General features: G+C 39.7%; 1 protein-coding gene across 11 annotated transcripts in view; it reads left to right on the forward strand.

Moving 5' to 3' along the window:
• The window catches only part of macf1a (microtubule actin crosslinking factor 1a), a 562,465-nt gene that overhangs the window by 289,800 nt on the left and 248,482 nt on the right, over positions 1–24,183 (forward strand). For all 11 annotated transcript variants that reach the window (XM_080211401.1, XM_080211408.1, XM_080211407.1 and 8 more), the window contains exons 6-13: positions 2,599–2,765; positions 4,744–4,856; positions 6,365–6,471; positions 12,806–12,925; positions 13,638–13,733; positions 14,956–15,083; positions 19,350–19,443; positions 20,319–20,473. In XM_080211401.1, coding sequence (XP_080067527.1) covers positions 2,599–2,765; positions 4,744–4,856; positions 6,365–6,471; positions 12,806–12,925; positions 13,638–13,733; positions 14,956–15,083; positions 19,350–19,443; positions 20,319–20,473 — 980 coding nt within the window. The remainder of the gene's footprint in view (positions 1–2,598; positions 2,766–4,743; positions 4,857–6,364; positions 6,472–12,805; positions 12,926–13,637; positions 13,734–14,955; positions 15,084–19,349; positions 19,444–20,318; positions 20,474–24,183) is intronic.

Raw genomic sequence — 24,183 nt, forward strand, 5'->3', positions numbered from 1 at the left:
TAGTTTAACATCTGTTGTAGGTAAAATGTTAGAATCCGTCATCAAGGAGGAAATAGCGAGGCATCTTGAGGGGAATTGCTTGATAGAGCAGATGCAGCACGGTTTCGTTAAAGGGAAGTCGTGTCTGACAAATTTACTGGAGTTCTATGAGGATGTGTCTAGGGCGGTGGATAAAGGAGAGCCGGTGGATGTGGTCTGTCTTGATTTTCAGAAGGTGTTTGACAAGGTACCTCATAAGAGGTTATTGCAGAAGGTCAGGGGACATGGAGTTGGGGGTAGGGTGTTAGCGTGGATAGAGGATTGGTTGTCAAATAGGAGGCAGAGAGTGGGGGTCAATGGGTGCTATTCGGATTGGCGGTGGGTGACTAGCGGAGTGCCCCAGGGGTCGGTGCTGGGGCCTCAGCTATTTACCATTTATATAGATGATCTGGAGGAGGGAACCGAGTGTTTGGTGTCGAAATTTGCTGATGGCACCAAGATTGGTGGAACGGCAGATTGTGCGGAGGGTGTGGAGAGTCTACAAAAGGATCTAGATAGGCTGGGCGAATGGGCCAGGAACTGGCAAATGGAATTTAATGTTGGCAAGTGCGAGGTGGTCCACTTTGGTAGGAATAATGGTAAGAAGGATTATTACTTACGGGGCGAAAAACTGCAGCAGGCAACGGTGCAGAGGGACCTCGGGGTCCTTGTGCATGAGTCGCAAAAACCCAGCTTGCAGGTGCAGCAGGTGGTCAGGAAGGCGAATGGGATGCTGGCCTTCATAGCGAGGGGGATTGAATATAAAAGTAGGGAGGTCTTGCTGCGGCTGTGTAGGGCGTTGGTGAGGCCGCAGCTGGAGTACTGTGTGCAGTTTTGGGCGCCGTACTTACGCAAGGATATTTTGGCCTTGGAGGGAGTGCAGAGGAGGTTTACTAGGCTGATGCCAGAGTTGAGGGGGTTGAGCTATGAGGAGAGGCTGAATAAACTAGGCTTGTACTCGTTAGAGTTTAGAAGAATGAGGGGAGATCTCATTGAGACGTATAAGATGATGAATGGGATGGATAGGATAGAGGTGGAGAGACTCTTCCTGCTCAGAAAGGACAGTAGGACTAGGGGGCACAGCCTCAAGATAAAGTGGGGGGGGGGGGTGGTTTAGAACGGAGTTGAGGAAGAACTTCTTCAAAGGGTGGTGAATCTCTGGAATTCTCTGCCCGTTGAAGTGGTGGAGGCTACCTCGCTAAATATTTTTAAGACGCGGGTTGATGGGTTTTTGATCAGAGAGGGGATTAAGGGTTATGGGGAGGGGGCGGGAATGTGGAACTGAGCCACGACAGATCAGCCATGATCTTATTGAATGGCGGGGCAGGCTCGAAGGGCTAGATGGCCTACTCCTGCTCCTATTTCTTATGTTCTTAATAGTCAGTTGACAGTTCTGTAATTTCATTCATCCATGTCTCTAAACAAAAAAAGTAGAAGCTGCAATCTATTGAGCCAGGGTTACACTCTGTGACTGGCACTTTGGTAATAACATCAGCTGTGGTTGTAACGGCATGTAGATGAAATGGGAAGTGTATGTGAAAAATGTCTTGTTTGCATAAGGAGAGTCACCTGAGTGATTATATTGTTTTCTGTTCCATTGATGCTCCAGATTTTAATGAGTTTGAGAGCTGCTCACTGTCATGGCTTGTACTTTGTTGCATTCCCCATTGATTCTGGTTATTTTCATTCCAGTGAAATGGTATGAACAGCCTCGATGAGGAGGAAACACTGCAGTTATGATGATGGTTGGCTAGGTGACTGTATGGAGGAGGTTTGATAGTGTGGGCCAGGGAAGGGGTTTGTACAGGGATCTTGATGCAAAACTTGCAATGCTGCAAGTACACTTTTCAAGTGAAGTGTGCATAGCTGAGAGTGTCATGGGCTTTTCTGACGGGTTTGTGACTGCAGCACAAATGGTACATTTTGGGCTTCTTCCTCCTACCCTTTCCCAGTCCCTCTTCCCTGATCCTGAGAGGACTGGAAAATTCTGTCCTTCATTTCAGTCACTGAGGCCAGGATTTTTCCCAAAGGTTTCAGAATCCTGGCATCTGTTTTTATATTGGGGTCAGAAGCCTGCACTGTGGGGAATGTAGTCCCTGATTTCCCCTGAATCTTTAAAACCCATTTAGCCTTTCTTGACCAAACTTGTCATAGGATCCATATAATATATTTCACTATTCTATTGGAAATTAATTTGTGTCGCAAGATTGGTAACTGGTTAAAGTAATACTCATTTTCAAAAAGGAACACAGAACTAAACTGAAGAGATCACACAGATTAATTGCTAGGGTTAATGAATGGGGAGTGTATGTGCACGTGTATACATATAAATTTTGCCTTTATGGCACCACTAATTCCGTCAACTAGCTTTGTACTCAGGAAGGCTGCAATGGAAACAACTAATATGACGTTTGATTATTTGTGAAAATGTTATCAGAATGATTCATTTTATGATGGGATTGGTGTTAAATTTATCTTGAGGGATGGGAATAATCCTCATGTTCATTAGCTGTGAGTAGTACAGGCACTCTTGTCTTAATTGAAATGATTTGGATATAGTTATGTTTCTTTTTTTTGCAGATCTCCGAGATCTATGTGAGTGGAGAATCAGGTGACATGTCAGCTAAAGAGAAATTACTGCTTTGGACACAGAAATTGACAGAAGGTTACTCTGGGTTGAAGTGCTCCAATTTCACCTCTAGCTGGAGTGATGGAAAAGTATTCAATGCTATCATCCATAAGTACAGGTGATGATTAGATTTCAAAAATAAGGGGCAGGATTTACCTTTCGCTCTGCAGTGTGCGTCATGTGGCAATGGGAGGTAGTTCATTGCTTGCTGGTGGCAGCATCTTATGGTCCTGTGGTTATCAAAGGGATTTTCCATTGAATGTACTCCTCTCTTCCAGGAAACCCATTGATGGGACAGTGGATCCTGTCAGCATAAATAGCAGCAAGATTTCAGCGAAGGGCTTCAGAGATTTGTTGAGTTTTCATTAGCATTGTCAGGGGGTACATGGAGTCTGATAAAACAAACATAGGAACTGAGTAGATCGTTCAGTGTTCTAAATTGTTCCGCCACTCAGTTAGATCATGGCTGACTGTACCTCAACACCATTTGCCTGACCCTAAGGCAGATTCTGGATTGCTGTGCCTATGTTCAGTAAAGTGGAAAAAATTATTGTTGTTATTGTTCAGGCTTGACATCCCCTTTATGATGAATCTGAAAAGTTAGATCCATCTATTTATCCTTACCTCTTGATTTATCCTTGATCTCTCAGAATAATGTATGCTCAATAATAAAAAGGAGATCAAGCCAAATGGTCACCATTGCTCCGGGGCTTTATCAAGGGATGGAGGGAAAAAAGAGAATAACTAACTTGGCCCTCTTGAAAATTTGAATCTCAGATGAAACATTTTTATTTTCACTTTGGTAGGAATAATGGTAGGAAGGATTATTACTTACGTGGAGAAAAACTGCAGCAGGCGACGGTGCAGAGGGACCTTGGGGTCCTTGTGCATGAGCCACAAAAACCCAGCTTGCAGGTGCAGCAGGTGGTCAGGAAGGCGAATGGGATGCTGGCCTTCATCACGAGGGGGATTGAATATAAAAGTAGGGAGGTCTTGCTGCGGCTGTGTAGGGCATTGGTGAGGCCGCAGCTGGAGTACTGTGTGCAGTTTTGGGCGCCGTACTTACACAAGGATATTTTGGCCTTGGAGGGAGTGCAGAGGAGGTTTACTAGGCTGATGCCAAGTTGAGGGGGTTGAGCTATGAGGAGAGGCTGAATAAATTAGGCTTGTACTCGTTAGAGTTTAGAAGAATGAGGGGAGATCTCATTGAGACGTATAAGATGATGAATGGGATGGATAGGATAGAGGTGGAGAGACTCTTCCCGCTCAGAAAGGATAGTAGGACTAGGGGGCACAGCCTCAAGATAAAGGGGGGGCGGTTTAGAACGGAGTTGAGGAAGAACTTCTTCACTCAAAGGGTGGTGAATCTCTGGAATTCTCTGCCCGTTGAACGTGGTGGAGGCTACCTCGCTAAATATTTTTAAGACGCGGGTTGATGGGTTTTTGATAAGAGAGGGGATTAAGGGTTATGGGGAGAGGGTGGGAATGTGGAACTGAGCCAAGACAGATCAGCCATGATCTTATTGAATGGTGGGGCAGGCTCAAAGGGCTAGATGGCCTACTCCTGCTCCTATTTCTTATGTTCTTATGTTCTTAGATGCAATTGCTTCTTGACTGGTCTTGATTGTTACAATTTTTTTAAGAAGTCAAGTTATTAAAAAGTGTAATTTTAAAAAATTTATTTGTGGAATATGGCATAGCTGACAAGATCAGCATTTGTTATTCCTCCCTAATTGCCCTTCAAATGAGTGGCTTTCCACACCATTTCACAAGAGTCACCCACATTGCTATGGGTCTGGAGTTACATGTCAGCCAGGCTAGGTAAGGATGGTAGATTTTCCTCCCCAGAGAGCATTAGTGAACCAGATGGATTTTTACAAAAATCACCAGACTGAGATTAGTTTTTTAATTCCAGATTATGAATTGAATTTCAATTTCCTCACCTGCTGTGATGAGATTTGAACCCTCATCTCTGGAGCCTGAACCTTTAGATTGCCAGTCCTGTGACCTTATCAGTAGACCACTGTTTCCCCTGTACGTGTTCTGTACATAATTAGTTTGTGTATTGAAATTCTATTGTGCACTTTGTTTTGCAGACCAGACCTCATTGACATGGAGAAAGTTTCACTTCAGAGCAATCAGGAGAATCTGGAGCAAGCCTTTGCAGTTGCTGAAGCACTTGGTGTTACAAGACTGTTGGATCCTGAAGGTACATTGTTACAGGAATTGCACTGTACAAGAAAAATGTTTCTCTCCTATCTGATACGTTTAGGTTATTATTCATCTGTGTATGAAGTGTCTCAATTAGATTTAAAATATTTTTCAGTCAACTTTGCATTAATGCTGTATTGTTGAAGTGGTAACCTTTCACAAAAGAGTGGATGCTTCCTCTTGTGGGGCATCTTAAGATAAGAGGTCATGGTCTTGGGATAAGGAGTAGCAAATTTAAATCAGAGTTGAAGAAAAACTAATGCTTGCAAAGGGTTGTGAATCTGGAATTTGCTACCCAAGTGCGGTGGATGCTGGGACAGTGAGTTAATTTGAGGAGGAGTTAGATTTTTATTTGGTAATGGGTTGAAGAGTTATGGAGAGAAAGCAGGAACATGGGGATAAGGAGCATATCAGCCATGATCAAATGGGACAGCAGACTCGATGGGCCGAATCGCCTAATTCTGCTCCCATATCTTATGAAAAGGCATTCCTAGAAGAGTTTGATGCTACACTTCCTGTCGAAACAAGATTACATGAGTTTCCTCTTCTCAAAGATAAGGATAGGATAATGTTCTCCTGTTACTAGACCAGTAATTCAAATATCTGAACTAATAATCCAGGAAACAGGAGTTCAGTTCCTGCCATAAAATTTCAGACCCTGAATTAATTTGTTTTAAAGAAATCTGGAAATAAAATGCTGACGTCAGTAAAAGTGAAATTATAAGAACATAAGAAATAGGAGCAGGAGTAGGCCATCTGGCCCTTCGAGCCTGCCCCGCCATTCAGTAAGATCATGGCTGATCTGTCGTGGCTCAGTTCCACATTCCCACCCTCTCCCCATAACCCTTAATCCCCTCTCTTATCAAAAACCCATCAACCCGCGTCTTAAAAATATTTAGCGAGGTAGCCTCCACCACTTCAACGGGCAGAGAATTCCAGAGATTCACCACCCTTTGAGTGAAGAAGTTCTTCCTCAACTCCGTTCTAAACCACCCCCCTTTATCTTGAGGCTGTGCCCCCTAGTCCTACTGTCCTTTCTGAGCGGGAAGAGTCCAATTATATGACTGACGTAAAAGTTCAACAGATTAACTGATGCCCCGTAAGGGAAGAAACCTGTCGGCATTAATCAGCCTGTCCTACATGGGACTTCAGTCCCACACCAATGTGGTTGACTCTTACTGAGCTCTGAACTACCCAAGCAGTTTTTATCAAAAGGAAACACTAGTAGAAGAATGCCTACCACACTTTCTCGAGACAGCTAGGGATGGATAATAAATGCAAGCCTCGTCAATGCAACACATTCTGAAAATAAAAACGTTACTGGAAGATCATGATCTCAAATTATGTGTATAAAGCATATTTTATGTGATATCTCACAGATCGAAAGGTACCTCTTCTGTGTGTTTTCTTTAAAGGAAGCTGGCAGATGCATTTAGCCCACTATTTATGGAGTTGCAGATATACTAATATTGTTCTCAGTTAACTAACATAGACTTGTTCTTTTAGATGTTGATGTTCCATCTCCCGATGAGAAGTCAGTCCTCACCTATGTTTCCTCCATATATGAATCATTCCCGAAGGTCCCAGAAGGAGGTGAAGGTATTAGTGCAAATGTAAGCCTTCAAAGATCTATTTGAAGCTTGGCAATGTGCGCATGGTAAAAACTGGAGTTTTCAGTGCAAGGAGCAACCAGAGCTCTTCACATGAAAGTGGCTGGATATATTTGCTAATGAATCAAATGAAGTCCAACACCAAGATTTTCTCAAATTGTCTTAAAAAGCTCATTGTCATGGTTTTCATTTAAAGTCACCAGCAAGTAGAGTATTTTCACACTACTTATCCAAATAACCTGTTTATTGATTAAATGCCTTCTTTCATAGAGTTTATTATAATGGAATAGAACAGCATTTGTATCACAGTGGAGGGCCATTCAGCCCATCTACGTCATGCTCCCCACACGGAGCCACACACAAGACGATCTCTTAGTCCCATTCTCTGCTCAGTCCTGTAGCCCTGCAACTTTATTTCCTTCAAGTGCCTGTCCAATTTAGCTTTTATCATCCTAAGTTGAAACCTGGACGTTCCCATCTTTCATTGTATTTCTCAGCAATTTTGTACTTTAAACCCTAATGAAATGCGTAAAAAGGGAGTAGATTTTGTGTAGAAACAGGTTATTGCATCACATAATTGAACTTTGCAGCACATAAAGGAGGCAGCTGGTTCATTGTGTCTTTTCTAGACAAATTCAAAACAAATTCCACTGCCTGCTCTTTTCCTTGAATCTTGCATTTAACTATACTTAAAATATTTATGGAGTTTTCCCTCAAAAGGTGCGTTGGCCTCTGTTTCAGTCTTTTTGCAAAGCATTCCATGCTCTGTGGAATTTCATTAGAGTTGTGTCCAATCAAAGAAACATCTCCTAACGTCTCCCCTTACTCTCAATTTTAAATTGGTGATCCCTCATCACTGACTTTTGGATAATAGAACACAACTTTCTTTGTTCGCTCTCCAAGAGGTTTCAAGACCAGACAAAATTCTGACAAGGAGTTGTTTAATGCGGAACTGTCAGAAAAATTTATTAAGCAACAAAAAAGTTACACATAAAGACAGTGGATATCCTAGTTTAGATGATTATTACTTCCCAACATGCTAAGGATGTGGATGGCATATGACACCTGTCTTTCTCTCCTTGTGTCGTCTTGAAATTGAACCTTTTCAAGTGAGCTCTTGTATCCTTTGCAGCCAGGCATCTTGCTGTGTTCTATTATTGCTGTCATAATTCAATCATCTTATTCCATTTATTGATATCAAATATGTGTGAATGAGAGATCCTCAACATTTAAACAGTTTGTTGTTAGCTTTTTCCTGTATAACCATTTGCTGAACTTTAGAAGGCTTACATTCATTTAGTTACAGCCCAAAGTCCATTGTTCTGTACATTTCAAAGCATGCCCTATGATCACAACTGGTAACATAATTTTGACCATTTGCCCTAGTTGCCATTTGATAGTCACATGATATCCATCAATTCAGCTACAGTGTGACTTTGACTGAATGAAGTCATGCAGGCTGCATGTCCTAAGCAGACATTTAAAATTAACTCTTCATCTACCAGAAGTTCATATATAATGCAGATAAAAAGAATTCATAGCATAAAGAAGAACAAGTACGAAAAATACACATTTCCATCAACTCTATCAGAACTCAATTTTAAAAGATTTTAAGTTGCTTTTTTGTGCATTGTTACACAGAAGAGCAGCAGTACAGTTAACTCAAATATCTTCTTAAAACCACTTCTTCACATCCCTAATATCATCCTGGTAAATCTACACACTGTGTCTTGCTTTTATTAATAATGGGTCACTCAAAATTGTGCAGGGTATTCTGTGGCTTAGCAAATATTTGTACATAAATCAATGCTTCCTACTTTATTCTGTACACTATACAATGATGTCTGAATTCCCAGTTTCTATTTTTTTAATTTTATGATCAGCAAGAAGGGGCGAACTGGTTCCCCTCTGCTCAGTTTTCTTGACTGGTCACAACAAAAGTTTAAGTTTCGTTTTAGCAAGAATATGCTTTTTCCTATTTGGAATGTATTTAACTAAACTTTGAGCAATAAGAAGCCAATCAAGCAAGGTTTGCCTGAGCCAAAGAAAGAGAAAATTTATTAACCACTTCTAACCTTGAGCAAAGTAATAAAAATGTAATGTCGAACGTTTGGTCCTCATGCAGTCATTTGGGCATGTCCATGCACCACACGCATCAGAAATAAGGTTAATTGGAGTCTAGTGATAAAAGTGAAAGAATATATGATTAAGTGCCCTTTGTCTTTGAGGTGTAGGTTTTAAATGCAGCAGCCTATTTGGGTTAGCTGATTTCTTGGATGCGGTCAGATGTAGAAGATATTGCAATTATTACGAGATCTCGGTTCAATAGTAGGTTTCTGGTAGAGTTTGGCTTCTTTAACCAGGTGACACATATTCCAAAAGCAAGAGAGAGTGCAGCATAGTTCTTTTGTCACTTGCAATCTCTGTCTAGTGGCTGGGCAGCTTTGCCTTGAAATACTTTATTCATTCTGTATTTACAAGTATGGCCTTACGAATGCCTTGTCCAACTTCAGCAAGATGTCCCAACTCCTGTATTCATTGTTCTGACCAATGAAACCAAGCATGCTGAATCGCCACTCTGTCCACCTGTGACTCCACTTTCAATGAGCTACGAACATGTACCCCGAGATCTTTGTTCTATTCTCTCCCCAATGCCCTACCATTAACTGAGGAAGTTCAGCCCTGGTTCAACCTACCAAATAGTATACCTTGCATTTATCTAAATTAAACTCCATTTGTCAGTCCACTGGCCCAATTGATCAAGATCCCGCTGCAATCCTCGGTAACCTTCTCCACTGTCCATCATGCCACCAATCTTATTATCATCTGCAAACTTACTAACCATGCCTCCTAAATTCTCATCCAAATCATTAATATAAATGACAAATAACAATGGCCCCAGCACTGATCCCTGAGGCATACCACTGGTCACAGGCCTCCAGTTTGAGAAACAATCTTCTACAACCTCTCCTGTCACTAGGCCAATTTTAAATCCATTTAGCTATCTCACCCTGGACTCCATGAGATTTAACCTTTCGCAACAACTTACCATGCGATATCTTTTCAAAGGCATGTAGACAACATCAACTGTATTGCCTTCATCCACCTTGGTTACCCCTTCAAAAAACTCAATCAGATTTGTGAGACATGATTTTCCACTCTCAAAGCCATGTGATTGTCAGTTGCAAGTTTAAAAAAAAAATCATTCTTCCAAAAAATGAAGGAGAATATCCTTGACTATATCTACACTTTCAGGGAAATGCATATCATAGAATCGCTACAAGGCAGAACGAGGCCATTCAGCCCATCAAGTCTGCACTGACAACAATCTTAGCCATGCCCTATCTCTGCAACTCCATGTATTTATCCTGCTAGTCCCCTGATACACTAAGGGGCAATTTAGCACAGCCAATCAACCTAATTTGCACATCTTTAGACTGTGGGAGGAAACTGGAACACCTAGAGGAAACCCATACAGACACAGGGAGAACATGTAAACTCCACACAGTCAGTGACCCGAGGGCAGAATTGAACCCAGGTTCCTGGCTCTGAGAGGCAGCTGTGATACCATGCCGGCCAGTATATTTAAAGCCTTAGTCATCATTTTTCATCTACAGCATCTCATGTTTTGCAATTATATGTAGGTTCCCAACTTTTCCAATGATGTATTGCCTCACACTTATCCGTATTAAAGTACATTGCCATTTGCCTGTCCATTGCATTAACCTGTCTAACTGTACTTGAAGTTGTTTAATAGTGCTCCTTACCGCCAAAAGTTCTATTTTTGTGTCGGCAGCAAAGTTCAAGTTGCATACTGCATGCCCAAGTCCAAACAATCTATACATACCAAGATCAACAATGAGCTCAATACTTCCTTTTAGGCAGACTACTGCTGAACCCTCTCCAAACTGAGCATAGCTTATTTACCCTATCACTGTTTAATAGCTGTTTGAAACTTGCTATCTGTAATGCTGTTTCTAATACATCACACCTGAACATTTCCAAATAACCTACTGCCACATTGTATTTCTAAAAATTCACATATACCTCTGTCTCTTTATCAACTTAACTATCTTTAAAAAATGCTGTTAGATTTCTCAAACGTGCCCTGAACAAACTTCTGCTATCTATCTTTGATTATTATTTTATATATTGCAAACTTCCGAATAATTTGATTCTCCATTTACAGAGATTAAGAATTTAACTAAAACTGACATTAGATGAATCAATCATTAGTTGCACCATTCCTTTCCTTTTAGAACAAAGATTTTGCATTAGCTACTCTCTGTTCTTTGTATACTATAGTTAAGGAAGATTGAAAAATTGTGACCGAAGTTTTACTGTGTTCCATTCATTTTACTGTGGAGTTTCAGAACCATATACAAAATTGATAACCTTTCCATGAATAAAAGTGCACATCTCCAGACAGAAATAAGAGCTGGAATGTTTGGGTTTATTAAACCATTGTCATTTATACGTTAACCAGAAAATTACACACGTGACACTTGTACTGACTAAAATTAATTTACTATGAATCTATGACCTGATCAGAAGGGCTTTCTTGATTCTTTAAAGAAGACATTTTATTGTACTTAACGCAGTCTAAGTAAAAATAGTAATGCTGTGACAAGTATTCTTCACAAATGCTCACATTTGAGGCTCACACATCCACAAATACATTGCAATGTGGGGAGAATAGATTAAGTAATTTAAAGTCCAAGAAAATTAAAAGGGTGTGTGACTCTTGAAAGTTGGTGACTTGGTTGGCTTCAAGGCTGGAAGTTCTGTTGCTTTCAACATCAAGATGGTTTACTGTTCGTATGTTATCTGTTCATCTGGAAATGATAGCACCTGGTTGCATTCCTTTTAAAACCTGGTCTGTAGTGCCTAGATAGTCAAAATCAGCAGACAGGGTTCAAAAACTTGCAAGTTGGATGGAAAGAGAGAAAGAAAAGGAAATCCACTCAGTGTCTTTTTCCTTCAGCACCTCAGATGCTTGTCTTGTTCTGCTGAGATAATAGCTGCTTAAACAACACAAGGAATTGTCCTGTTACATGCCTGTTTGTCCATCTGGCCAGTGACCCAAATATGATCGTGTTTAGTGTCTTCTGATTACGTTGATTGGCTCAATGCTTGGAATTCCGATCTCAGTCAAGTCAGTGTCAAAGTGATTATGTCTAATGGTTCGCCTCCACCCAGTTGAATACCCAGATGGTTATCTGGACATTTTGCTAATGGAACAGTAGATGACCCCTTTTCATGTCTTTCAAGACAGTTGTTCCAGCTGCAGTACTGTGCAATGACTTTCTCCATTTCACATGTTTTGAAATGCAGGAGGTACAAAGATGCAAATGTGCAGGCATATTTGTGATTCCAGACCACTGAGAAGTGGTAGACTTTTTTAAGAATCAGCTGGGGGTTTCCAACCAGGAAATTCAAAAATCATCTTTTGATTTAAAACTTGATTTCACAGCAACTTTCTCTTGTCAGTAAAACTTCCAAATGCATCACTTCACAATTCTGCATTAAATTTCACCTAGCATTTGCCTCAACATTTTAACACTCTGTTTATGTATTCCTGAAGTCTGCTACCATTTTCCCATCTGTTAATTGTGGTTGGAATTCTCCCAAAAAAGTGCTAAGAGTCGAATTTGCAGGAAAACTGGAGTAATTCGCACTGGATTTTCAGTGGGAATTCACACTAGAATCTCCCACACTCTGTGCAATGCAGAGGCCACCAGGATGAATATTATTAGGTTTCAAGGGGTGAAACCTATTCCCGCCTGGGAGGCTGAAACCAGCAGAACTCTGCGCATGTACAGTGGCTCTGAACTGTCAGCCTCCTTGTTTACTGGCCAGCTCAATCGCTGGCCTGCCGCAGGATCCCCACAGTGCTGTCCCCTCAACCTGTCCCACAGCCCAATTGCGGACTACCTGATACTTTATTCATCAGCCTAGTCCTTTATTAATCTATTTACTCAATGAAAATTATGGTTTAAATGACGTAGCAAATTACCTTCAAGCTGGGTTAGTTCTAGAGGGTGAAAGGAAAACCTAAGGGGGGGTATTTAAATTTGTACGAGGAACATCTCTATTTACGTGACCTATTTGTGATGCGTAGCTACCTCATCCCTCTTACACAATTCGGTATCTGGTGAACTTAATAAAGTTCTTTGAAACAATACAGGAAGTGATGAATGTTGTACAGTTGCTTAAATGTGCAAAAATTATGTTTGCTGAAACATTGTTTTCATTTGTTGAGAGTTGATATTGAGTATTATGATTTTGAATTATTGTGTAGAATGTTTCTGATTATTCTTACTGTTCTACTATCTAGGAGGTTGATTCCAAATGGCAGGAATACCAGAATAAAGTAAACTACCTCTTCCAGTGGATCAGACAGCACGTTACACTGATGTCTGATAAAGCTTTTCCACACAATCCTGTAGAACTTAAGGTGAACTCCTCATCTTGCTATGTCATTTAAAAAAAAGTTTTATGTACCATATATTAAAATTAAACGAGTACGTTTTCTTCTGCTCCATGATGTGAACAAAAAAGTTGTTCCAAGTTTAAAAAAAATGGAGAATTGTATGTTATATTCACCCCAATTCTTGTGCTCGCATACTGTTTTTATCTTAATTAATAGAATTCAGATTCATTTGAAGTAAAGCAGTTAAAATATTGACTTTTGATGAATTCTTGCCTGCTTAAGAGAGAGTGCAATTAGACTTAATTTTTTTCTAAGCCTGAGTCACCAACTGATTGTTCAAATTCACTATATTCATTGTCTCGTAGCTGACAAAATTCATTCAAAGTGCCTTTGGTGGAATACTGCATATCATCTTCAGTGCTCAATCTGGGAAAGGGGAATGAAAGAGAAAAGATTGTGCTGCCAAGTTCATTCAGCACGAACCCTCGTTGAAATGAATTAGCCACACAGTGATATTCATCTGGATTATAGATCAGCCTGCAATTCAGGCGGTTGTTTGATTTGGCTATAAATGGAGAAAGTTTGATTGTGGGAGGAGTAGTAGTGCAGAAACTGAAAAGGAATATGCATGGAATTTTTTTTTTGTTTCCAAAATGTGTGAGATGACGCAGAAAGCTTTTTGGATTCAGTTGTCTAGAGCTTGAATTGCTGTTCCTTTTCTCTTTTCACTTTCTAGGCACTTTATAATGAATATGTACATTTTAAAGAAACTGAAATACCAGCAAAAGAAGCAGAAAAGGCACAAATACAACATTTATATAAATTATTTGAGGTAAGAATTTGGGGACCAGTAATTGGATTGAGCATAAATTGGAGTATGATCTGATAGCTTAAGGAGGTTTAATTGTGATGAAATAATGCCCGAAATTTCATCGGTGAGACAGCATCTTTTTTGGATAGGACTGGTGGGTTGTAGATGCCATTTGTAGGGAACAACAGGCTGCATAGACTTCGATGGAAATGTAGAGTCCATTTGTAGGAAATGGGGTGTGTGAGAGGATCAAGTGGTGATTGCCAGTTGCCCTTGGTTTTAATGTGGATCTGGGAGGATCACTTCCAACTAACTGCATATTAAGTTAAAAAAATATATAACTTATCCTTGGAATGGCAGCATCCTGTGGTCCCTTTCAGAGTCGTCGATTTGGCTCCTCGTCATAAAGGCATACCACAACCTGATTTCATAAAGGAGCTGGAATCAAGCTTTATCTAAAGCTTGATTCCATTTTCAGAAACATTAGTCTAAAACTAGTTCCAGATGGGTGCTTAGGAGGCCTATAGAAAAGCCTGAGCAACACAGTGGGCAGTGCAATTCCAGCACAGAAATAACTTGTACAAATTGCTTGCTGTTTTGGACTAAAAATAGGAAGTGCTGGAAAAATTCAGAAAGCCTGGCAGCATCTGTGGAGAGAGAAATGGAGTAAATATTTTAAGTCTGATATGACTTTGTCAGAACTGAGGAGAGAGAGGTAGAAATGTGTTGGATTTTATGCTGTTGAAAAAGTGAGGAGGCGGGTCAGATGGAGTGAAAAGAAAGGCCAAGGATAGGGTGGAGGGAGATTAAATACTGCAGATGTCATGGGCCAAAAGGTAAAGGGAGTGGTACTGGTAATGGTAAAGGAACGAAGAAGATTGCTCCAGAATAAATGTTAATAGCGGAATAAAGGTCAACTCTGACTGAAAATACAAATTTAAGAACAAGATACAAACTGGCACTTGGCTGGGGATGGATGGGCTGGCACAGATGATTGAACATTGTCCTCCATTTTGATTTTTCCATGTCTGAAGTTATTGAACTCAGTGTTGAGTGTAAAAGACTACAGACAGAAGATAAGATGCTGTTTCTCCAGCTTGCATTGGGCTTCGCTGAAATATTGGAGAATGCCAAGGACGGATATGTGAAAATTAAAATTGCAAGCAACTCTTTAATAGGGAAATGGTAGTGTTAGGGAATATTTTTATAAATAAAGCAACACTACCTTTTTGTTTTCCCATAGGTTTGGATAGAGTTTGGTCGAATTTTGCTTCCCCAAGGATACCACCCAAATGATGTAGAAGAAGAATGGGGCAAACTGATCATTGAAATGTTAGAGCGAGAGAAGGCCCTGAGACCTGCAGTAGAAAGGTTAGTTTGCATATTCTTGTAATGCTTTCAGTTTTGCAAACAAATGCATCTGTTGTTAAAATGGAATGTCTGTACCATGCCCTGCAGAAAACCTACATGAATGTTTAAATGTTAACATTTTCATCATTTTTTAAATGGAACTTGAGCGTTTGAAGATAATCATTAAATCTTGAGATAAAAATTCTTATGGATTAGCAATTCTTGAAGTGGCTCATTTGTAGACATTCAGGGAATATGATTATTTACATTGCTGATTCTTAGTAATTGCTGAAATTAATTATTTTCATATCGAATATTGCACATGTGTAAGACGACAACAATCAGAACAGAATAAACGCAGTAAACAGACCAGGGCTGATCAAGCAGCAAATCTGGGTCTTGCATTCCACTTTGGCTTAAAAGAAGAATATTGAACTGCATCTATAGGTAGTTTTATACTGTGCCAGAGTGGTTTTGGAAGAATTCAAACAACCTAGGGGGAATGCTCCCGTCCCACCTGCTACGCGAATCATAGTGGGTCCAGGGCAGACCATGCACAAGTCCATTGACTTTGGGTGGGATTCGCCAGTTTTGGGCGAGTGCGGCTGGAGAATCCCACCCCCGCTGTCTGGCTCGTGTGGTTATGCCAATGTCAGTGAGACATTAGACATTGAGATTATATACTTTGAATGCTGTTCTGTACATTCCTCAATAGACAAAATAAGCTGACTTTAACATCTATTTCTCTATTTGGAACATTTAACTCTGGAAAATAATAAAACTAATTATCAGTATGGTAAGTTTGATGTTTATAACTCCACATTTCCTCTCTCACTCTTCACCCAAAATGGACTGTATAAGATTCAGCAAAACGACGAGCAATAGACAATGTTCATGTAGAACAGCATTAGAAAGACTGATCTAAAAAGCATGGATTGGGACAGGCTGTTCTCTAGCAAGGATGTGATTGGTAGGTGGGAGGCCTTCAGAGGAGAAATTTTGAGAGTGCAGAGTTGTATGTTCCTGTCAGGGTTAAAGGCAAAGTTAATAAGAATAAGGAACCTTGATTCTTGAGGGATATTGCACACCTGATAAAGAAGAAAAGAGAGATGTATGACATGTATAGGCAACAGGGAACAAATAAGATGCTTGAGGAGTATAAAAAGTGCAAGAAACTACTTAAGAAGGAAATCAGGAGGGCTAAAAGAAGGCATGATGTTGCTTTGACAGTCAAAGTGAAGGATAATCCTAAGAGCTTCTGCAGGTATATTAAGAGCAAAAGGATAGTAAGGGATAAAATTGGTCCTCTTGAAGATCAGAGTGGTCGGCTTTGTATGGAACAAAAAGAAATGGGGGAGATATTAAATGGGTTTTTTGCATCCGTATTTACTAAGGAAACTGGCATGGAGTCTACGGAAATAAGGCAAACAAGTATTGAAGTCATGGAACCTACACAGATTAAAGGGGAGGAGGTGCTTGCTGTCTTGAGGCAAATCAGAGTAGATAAATCCCCAGGACCAGACAGAGTATTCCCTTGGACCTTGAAGGAGACTAGTGTTGAAATTGCAGGGGCCTTGGCAGATATATTTAAAATGTCAGTATTCACGGATAAGGTGCCGGATAATAGGAGGATAGCTCATGTTGTTCCGTTGCTTAAAAAAGGCTCAAAGTAATCTGGGAAATTATAGGCCAGTAAGCTTGATATAAGTAGTAGGTAAATTATTGGAAGGAGTACTAAGAGATAGGATCTACAAATACTTGGATAGACAGGGACTTATTAGGGAGAGTCAACATGGCTTTGTGCGTGGTAGGTCATGTTTAAACCAATCTATTAAAGTTTTTCGAGGAGGTTACCAGGAAATTGGATGAAGGGAAGGCAGTGGATGTTGTCTACATGGACTTCAGTAACGCCTTTGACAAGGTCCCGCATGGAAGGTTAGGAAGGTTCAGTTGCTAGGTATACATGGAGAGGTAGTAAATTGGATTAGACATTGGCTCAATGGAAGAAGCCAGTGAGTGGTAGTGGAGGAGTGCTTCTGAGTGGAGGCCTATGACTAGTGGTGTGCCACAGGGATCAGTGCTGGCTCCATTGTTGTTTGTCATCAATATCAATGATCTGGATGATAATGTGGTAAATTGGATCAGCAAATTTGCTGATGATACATACATTGGAGGTGTAGTGGACAGTGAGGAAGATTTTTAAAGCTTGCAGAGGGATTTGGACCAGCTAGAAAAATGGGCTGAAAAATGGCAGATGGAGTTTAATGCAGACAAGTGTGAGGTATTGCACTTTAGAAGGACAAACCAAGATAGAACATACAAGGTAAATGGGTAGGACACTGAAGAGTGCAGTAGAACAGAGGGATCTGGGAATACAGATACATAATTCCCTAAAAGTGGCATCACAGGTAGGGTCGTAAAGAGTGCTTTTGAAACATTGGCCTTTATAAATTGAAGTATTGAGAATAAGAGTTGGAAAGTTATGGTGAGGTTGTATAAGACATTGGTGAGGCCGAATTTAGAGTCTTGTGTGCAGTTTTGGTCACCAAATTACAGGAAGGATATTAATAAGGTTAAAAGAGTACAGAGAAGGTTTACAAGGATGTTGCCAGGACTTGAGAAATTGAGTTGCAGAGAGATTGAATAGGTTAGGACTTTATTCCCTGGAGTGTAAAAGAATGAGGGGAGATTTGGTAGAGATTTAGAGAGTGTGGTTTGAGCTGCCAGATGAAGTGGTGAATGTGGGCTCACTTTTAACATTTAAGAAAAACTTGGACAGGTACATGGATGAGAGGGGTGTGGAGGTATATGGTCCAGTTGCAGGTCAGTGGGATTACGCAGAAAAATGGTTCAGCACAGCCAAGAAGGGCTAAAGGGTCTGTTTCTATGCTGTAGTGTTCTATGATTTTGAAATAAATGTAAAGCAACAAAGCATGCTCTGGAGACATATTTCAGGCTTCTGATCATCTTGGTAAATTGCAGGTGGCCATCAGGAAAGAAGACACCCGATTTATTGAAAATGTTACCGTGGGACTAAGGCAAAAAAAAATTGGTATAATTGGCTGTTTTGATCCACTTCAATTCGCTCATGAATATGAGGAGGGAATATAACTTTTTTGTGATAAAGTGAATCTTCACATAATTTATAGTTTTAAATACAGTGGACAGCTTAGCACAGAAAATGTATCACATTCAATGAATTGAGAAGTGCAATCACTGTAAACAAATGCAGCAACACAGCCAGATGTTACAAACAGTAAATGTGATGGATGGTCAATTCATCTGTTTTTTGGTCTTGGTGATTAGGGAAGAAAGATAGCCAGGACATTGGGAGGAATTCCATGCAGTTCCACACATAGTATCTTGAGAGTTTTTGCATTTGCCTGAACAGTAGATGGAGCTTTGTTCAATGACTCTTCTAAAGGATAGCCTTTTGCTATAATGCAGCCTTCAACATTTCACTGAAGTAACAGTCCAGAGTATGTGACAAAGTCCTGACCTCGAGCTGCAACTCTCAACCCTCTGACTTGACAGCAAAGTGCATGAACTGAGCCTCAAGGAGAGGCCAATAAATGTGATTTTGCTGATATTGTCCACATCTGAAGTACAATTGAGGAAAGACTTTCTATTCTATTGTTTCTAATATTAGTTTGGGAACAAATAATTGATTTTAAGTAGTTCAAGGAAGCAGGCATATATTTATACAGTTCTGAATGTATATTTTTAAGGAAAATAAATATTTCTATTGTGTGCCTCTGTAAAGTAGTTGTTTATAGTTTCCAATCCCCAAGGGTGTGAACTGTCACATAACATGTCCTTTACAATGCAGTGATCGAATGTTTGTTGTTTTGCAACTGTTTCAATGTCAGTCTTTCTTACTGTTCTATACAAACATTTCTTATTGCTTGTTATAGAGCCTGGATTTGCATTTAATCACATGCTGTAATTGTTAATCCTAATGTCATTTCTTCTGTTTGTGTTTTTATATTTTCCAACTTGTTTTGATGCTTAGAGACTGAACCTGCCCTTTTCAACAAATGCCCAGTTTAGACACTATCAAGGGAGGATGATACATTTTATGATTTCTAATTGTTATAGATCACAGAAATTTGTCTTTAATAAATCACATCAAATGAAATTGTGTATTATTGCCCTTTCTGCTTTAACTGTGTTATACCAAAGCCAAGTGACCTTGAGAACAAATCACGAAGATAAACACTCTGCGTTGCTAAAGACTGCCGCTTAACATGAAATTAATTTATCCCCTTTTATGTTATGTTTCTTAAGGCTGGAACTGCTGCTGCAGATTGCCAACAAAATCCAAAATGGAGCTTTAAACTGCGAGGAAAAGTTAACACTGGCCAAAAATACCCTGCAAGCAGTAAGTAGCAATGAATAGTACAGAGATGGGTTCTAGTATCCCTGTGCAGTGAATAGATTCATTATATATCACTTCAAAAATGCTGTAAATACTCAGATCTGGCTGCATCTGTGGAGGGCAAAATGGCATTAATGTTTCAGATCTCTGATGTTTCATCAGAACTGGAAAAAATTAGAAATGTAGTAGATTTTGAGCAAGTGAAAAGGAGAAAGGTGGGAAGGCGTATGGTAGTGTGGAGGGCAGAAGAAATTAAATGGCATTTTTTTCATGGTGTACGGCCAGAGGGTGTGGTAATGGGACAAGTAAAAAAACAAAAAATGTGACTTGAAGTATGAGTAGCAGTATCCTGAATAGCTATCATCGAGAGAGCTGAGAGTGAAATGAGAAGAGAAAAACAAACCAGCAAAGAAAAGCAAAATGGGGTTAGAGGTTATCATCTAAATTTGTTGAAGTCGCTGTTGAGTCCAGTAGGCCTTGCAGTGCTCAGTTGCAAAATAAAGTGCTGCTCCTCGAGCTTGTGTTGTACATCATTTGAAAATTAGCAAGTCAAGGATAAGGTCAAAGACGCAAAGAAGTAAATTAAAAAGGAAGCTTGGTGTCATGCAGATTGAACAGAGGTGCTCTGCAATATGACTACCAGTATGCAATTGGTTCCTCAAATGTGGATGCAACAACATTATGAGCAGCAAATGATAAATTAATATTTGTTAGGGTCATGACATACACATTGGCCTATGTGGGATTAGTCATTCATTTCTCCTAATGCTATTTACTAATTAATAAACTTTCCCAAATGAACATCTATCTAATAAATTGTGTTGGAAAGGCATGTACTTGCATTGAATTTAGTGTATTTCAACCTGTTTTTTACCTAGGATGCTGCTCACCTAGAGTCAGGCCAGCAGGTTCAATATGAAACTGAGGTGGTTATGTACTTGGAGGAGTGTGAGCGATTAATACGACAGCTGCAAATTGATGCACAGATTCTTCGAGATGAGAAGTATTATCAGGTAGAACAGATTATTATGAGGTAAGTTTCACCATATGTTTATTTGCACTGACATATTCATTTTTATATTGATACACATGCAACTCTCATCTATTAACAGATTCAGATTGTTGCAAATAGATTTCTTGTATGCACATCAGAAATACACATACACATTCACTGAAAAACTAAGTCATACTATCTTTTCCACTATCACCTCCATCCATGTCCTTCAGTAATAAATGCAGTTGTGATTTGTGACCTTGCACATTTGTTATTTCTTAAAGCAATGCTGTTAGAACCCAGTTAACTGTAGTGTTAAGGACCAGACCAGAAACTCCAAAGTATATTATGCAATTAGCCTAGACAACTTTTGCATTTGATTTTGGCATTAGGGTGAACATAAGGTATTTCATTCTGGGTATGATTCAAGTGACCCACTTTAATCAAAACAAATTTTAAGAACACAATTAGAATATAACAAAAAGAATTAGCATAACTTTTACCAATCAAAATACTTAAGCGTGACAAAGTATAATTCTTATTAGCTTGCTATCTTGGTTGTTCCAATTCAGCAGTATCAGTCGTAGACATAAATCTCTTCTGTAGATCCAGTTAGCATAGAATCCAAGGATGCTTACGTGATGCTGAATTTCCAGCATTTTAACACTTCTGGACAGAAATCCAGACAGCAGTTTTTAAAGAAGGGCATATCTTTCAAAACAGCAAAACTTTAGAGAAATAAACCTAAACTCTGGCAGCTGCCAGTCTCTAGACTTCAGAGATAGAAAGTGATACCCCTCTCTCTGCAGCTTCCAAAACAGCAACTCTGAAAAAGATCTGTTCTCGTACAGCAGAATCTCCAAGAAAAAGATTTATCTCCTAGCAGATTCCAGTCTCCAACTTCAGAGAGTGAAAAAGAGAGACATTTCTCTCTTGTAACTCAAGAGCAGCATCTCAGCTTGAATATATTTTGTGTGAGCCTAGCTGTATCCTATTACATGGTCAGTCCTATCAGTCATCCCAATCAAGCTGCACTTTGCAAAATCCCACGGGAAGACCAAGAACAGCATTAGTTCAGAATAAGCCATTATGCTGCTACAGCAACAGTACAGACTGCTGGTTGTAGACCAATAAAATGGAAGGTACTGCTGGAAACATTCTGCACAGAAACATAGCTGAAGTACATTTCTTAAAGGCACAGTATCATCCTGATAGTAAATTAATTATCACTTGCATTACTGCTACTGTGTATTTTTAAGCTGCAAAATATAATGAGCATTGTTTTTATGTATTATGTATAATTGACCAAAGCAGCCATTTATTTTATTACAAATCGTGACATAAAGATGTTTTTAGATTGTAGTATGAAATTTAGCTTGCAGAAAGGTAACACCTTGGAATGAAAACCCTACTAAGCTACTCTTAAGAAAGGCATTTCTAAAACTGCAGTGAACATCTGTGGTCAGCCTTCTGAAAACTGAAGTGGCAAGAATGCCATATTAATTTTTCTGTCAAATTGTGGCAATGAATATTCATATTAGGTTTTCAGCCAACTCGAGAGGGTGACTTAGAACTGTACTCAGTAAAACAGACATCTTTGTGCTTATCGAATTGCAGGATCATCAGTGCAGGAGAATGAAAAATATGCTTCACTACTCAAACACTAAAGCCCAAAGGTTTGCATAGCTGGAAGGGCTCCATGCCTTAACCAAAATAGTGCATAAGCCTGGAATCCAGATTCCACCTGTATCCGGCACCCATGATTTTCAATAGATGGGGGAGAAATGGGCAGAGCAAATTGTACATATCTGCAGTTCACTGAGGTAGAGGCACATTTAAAAGTATAGCTGCCTTCAAACCGAAGCAATTTTGGTCACCTGGGTTTCTGAAACATTACTTATGTGCTTTGAGTTTGAATGAAAGGTCTAAACCGACTGGAGTTATCTGGAGAAAAACAGCATACCTTTGGGAAAATTCAGGGACACCTTTGCAAGATGTGATGATAGTGGTGCAATTGAGATGGACATTTTTTTTGTGTTGTAGGATAATTGCTCATTTTAGCCTTGCGAGTGATTATGTTAAATAGAGTGTATGGACTTTTGTTTACTTAAGTTCCCCTGGAATTTCCGCCTCGAGTGATACTGGGTCCTGTGATGATGTAGTTTATGTGCAGTCCTGAGTTTGTAGCAGGAAGAAAAAGCTTTTGCAGAAAGCTGTTAGGTTTATAGCTGAAGCCTTGTTCATGTTAGAAGGATCTTTTAGGTTTCTGGAACTTTATCTCTCTCTGAAAGGTCCACAACCATTAACAAATGGTAAAGTAAGTATGCTTGGGTTTGTGAACTATATTATTTAAAAGTGGTTTTGATTTATACATGATTGGGCCTTATTTGCCACTGGCACAGTCATGAACTAGAAAACAAAGTTGTTTCCTTTCATTTTTAAATACTGTTCAACTGTTAATGGTTAAGCTGCTTCATTTTTTTACAGATATATTTAAACTGAGTTGTTAAATAAAGTTTGTTTCACTGTAAAAATCCCTACTTTGTAAGTGGAATCATTCTTGGAAAGAAGTATCTTTTCCTCACACTTATGCCAGAATACAAAAAAATGTTGGGGTCTAATCTGGTTTCATAATATACCTTGGGATCTGGTCTGTGACCCTAACACAGAGGTCAGGTTGCCCCTCTTGGAGTGGTCAGGTACTCCTTTGGGATTAAAAGCAGACATGAATGGGGGTTAAAAAATGGATGCGTGCAACTGTCAAGTAAACCCCTGCTAGTTAAACTTAGAAATAAAACAACCCACACTTCAAAAAATCAGCGCTTGCCATTTCAATGGAATTTTGTTGACATTATTTCTGCTCAACTGCTTCCACAATCTATCAGTATCACAGTGGGTGACCTGTGAATTCAAAGTTTGGTTTCAAATGATCACAATGCTGGGTTTGATGTGGGTCTGGGAATACAAATGTTTGTTTTCTAAGGGATTAAGTACTTGGAGGGTTTAAATGTACTGAATGGGCTTTGATTGAAGTTTTTCAATATAGTGAAGTTGGTAATAGATACTTGATTTTTTCATCTTGGCATGGTGCCTGAAGTCTGCCCATAATGAGTGCTGGGTGAGGAGGTAATGGAGGGTTTGCAGGCAAAGGATGGTGGGTAGGTGATATGTATTGGCATGAGTTTTCATAGGGGCTTCAAGGACCATAAAACTGTGTGAGGTCATGGATTGGCATACATTGGTGCTAGGTTGGCATAAGATCTTGGGGATGCGTAGAAGGGCATAGGTTGGCATGGAGAGTATTAAGGGTCATGAAAGTTAGCAGAATGAAGTGACATGGGCTGGCATGGATCAGGCATGGCGTGTGTGGGGGTTGAGGGGTATAGCATGAGGCCTTTTTAAATCTCGCTCACAACTGGGGTGAAGTCCCAGAGCTCCAAGGTGGGAATTTTAAACAGCCCACCTCGGCTGCGTCCACACTGTTTGTGGGGATGACGTGTCTGACTTCAGTTGGCACCCATTCCTAAAAATGAAAATCCCACCATTTTGGAGCACTTGCTCCTGAGTCAGGAAATTTCCTGACCCTGCATATCTACTATGGTAGCAAATGTTTGGGTTTCACTTTAGTATTGGAAGCTACACAAGTAATATTTTGTAATTGAAAATGCAGCATCAATTCCTTTCTATCTGCTTCAATAAGTTCTCAACATCAAGTTAGTCTTACTGCAGAATTGTGAATTTATCAATGC

The sequence above is a fragment of the Carcharhinus amblyrhynchos genome, chromosome 24 (assembly GCF_965287045.1).
Source record: "Carcharhinus amblyrhynchos chromosome 24, sCarAmb.v2.hapA, whole genome shotgun sequence".
Classification (NCBI taxonomy): domain Eukaryota; kingdom Metazoa; phylum Chordata; class Chondrichthyes; order Carcharhiniformes; family Carcharhinidae; genus Carcharhinus; species Carcharhinus amblyrhynchos.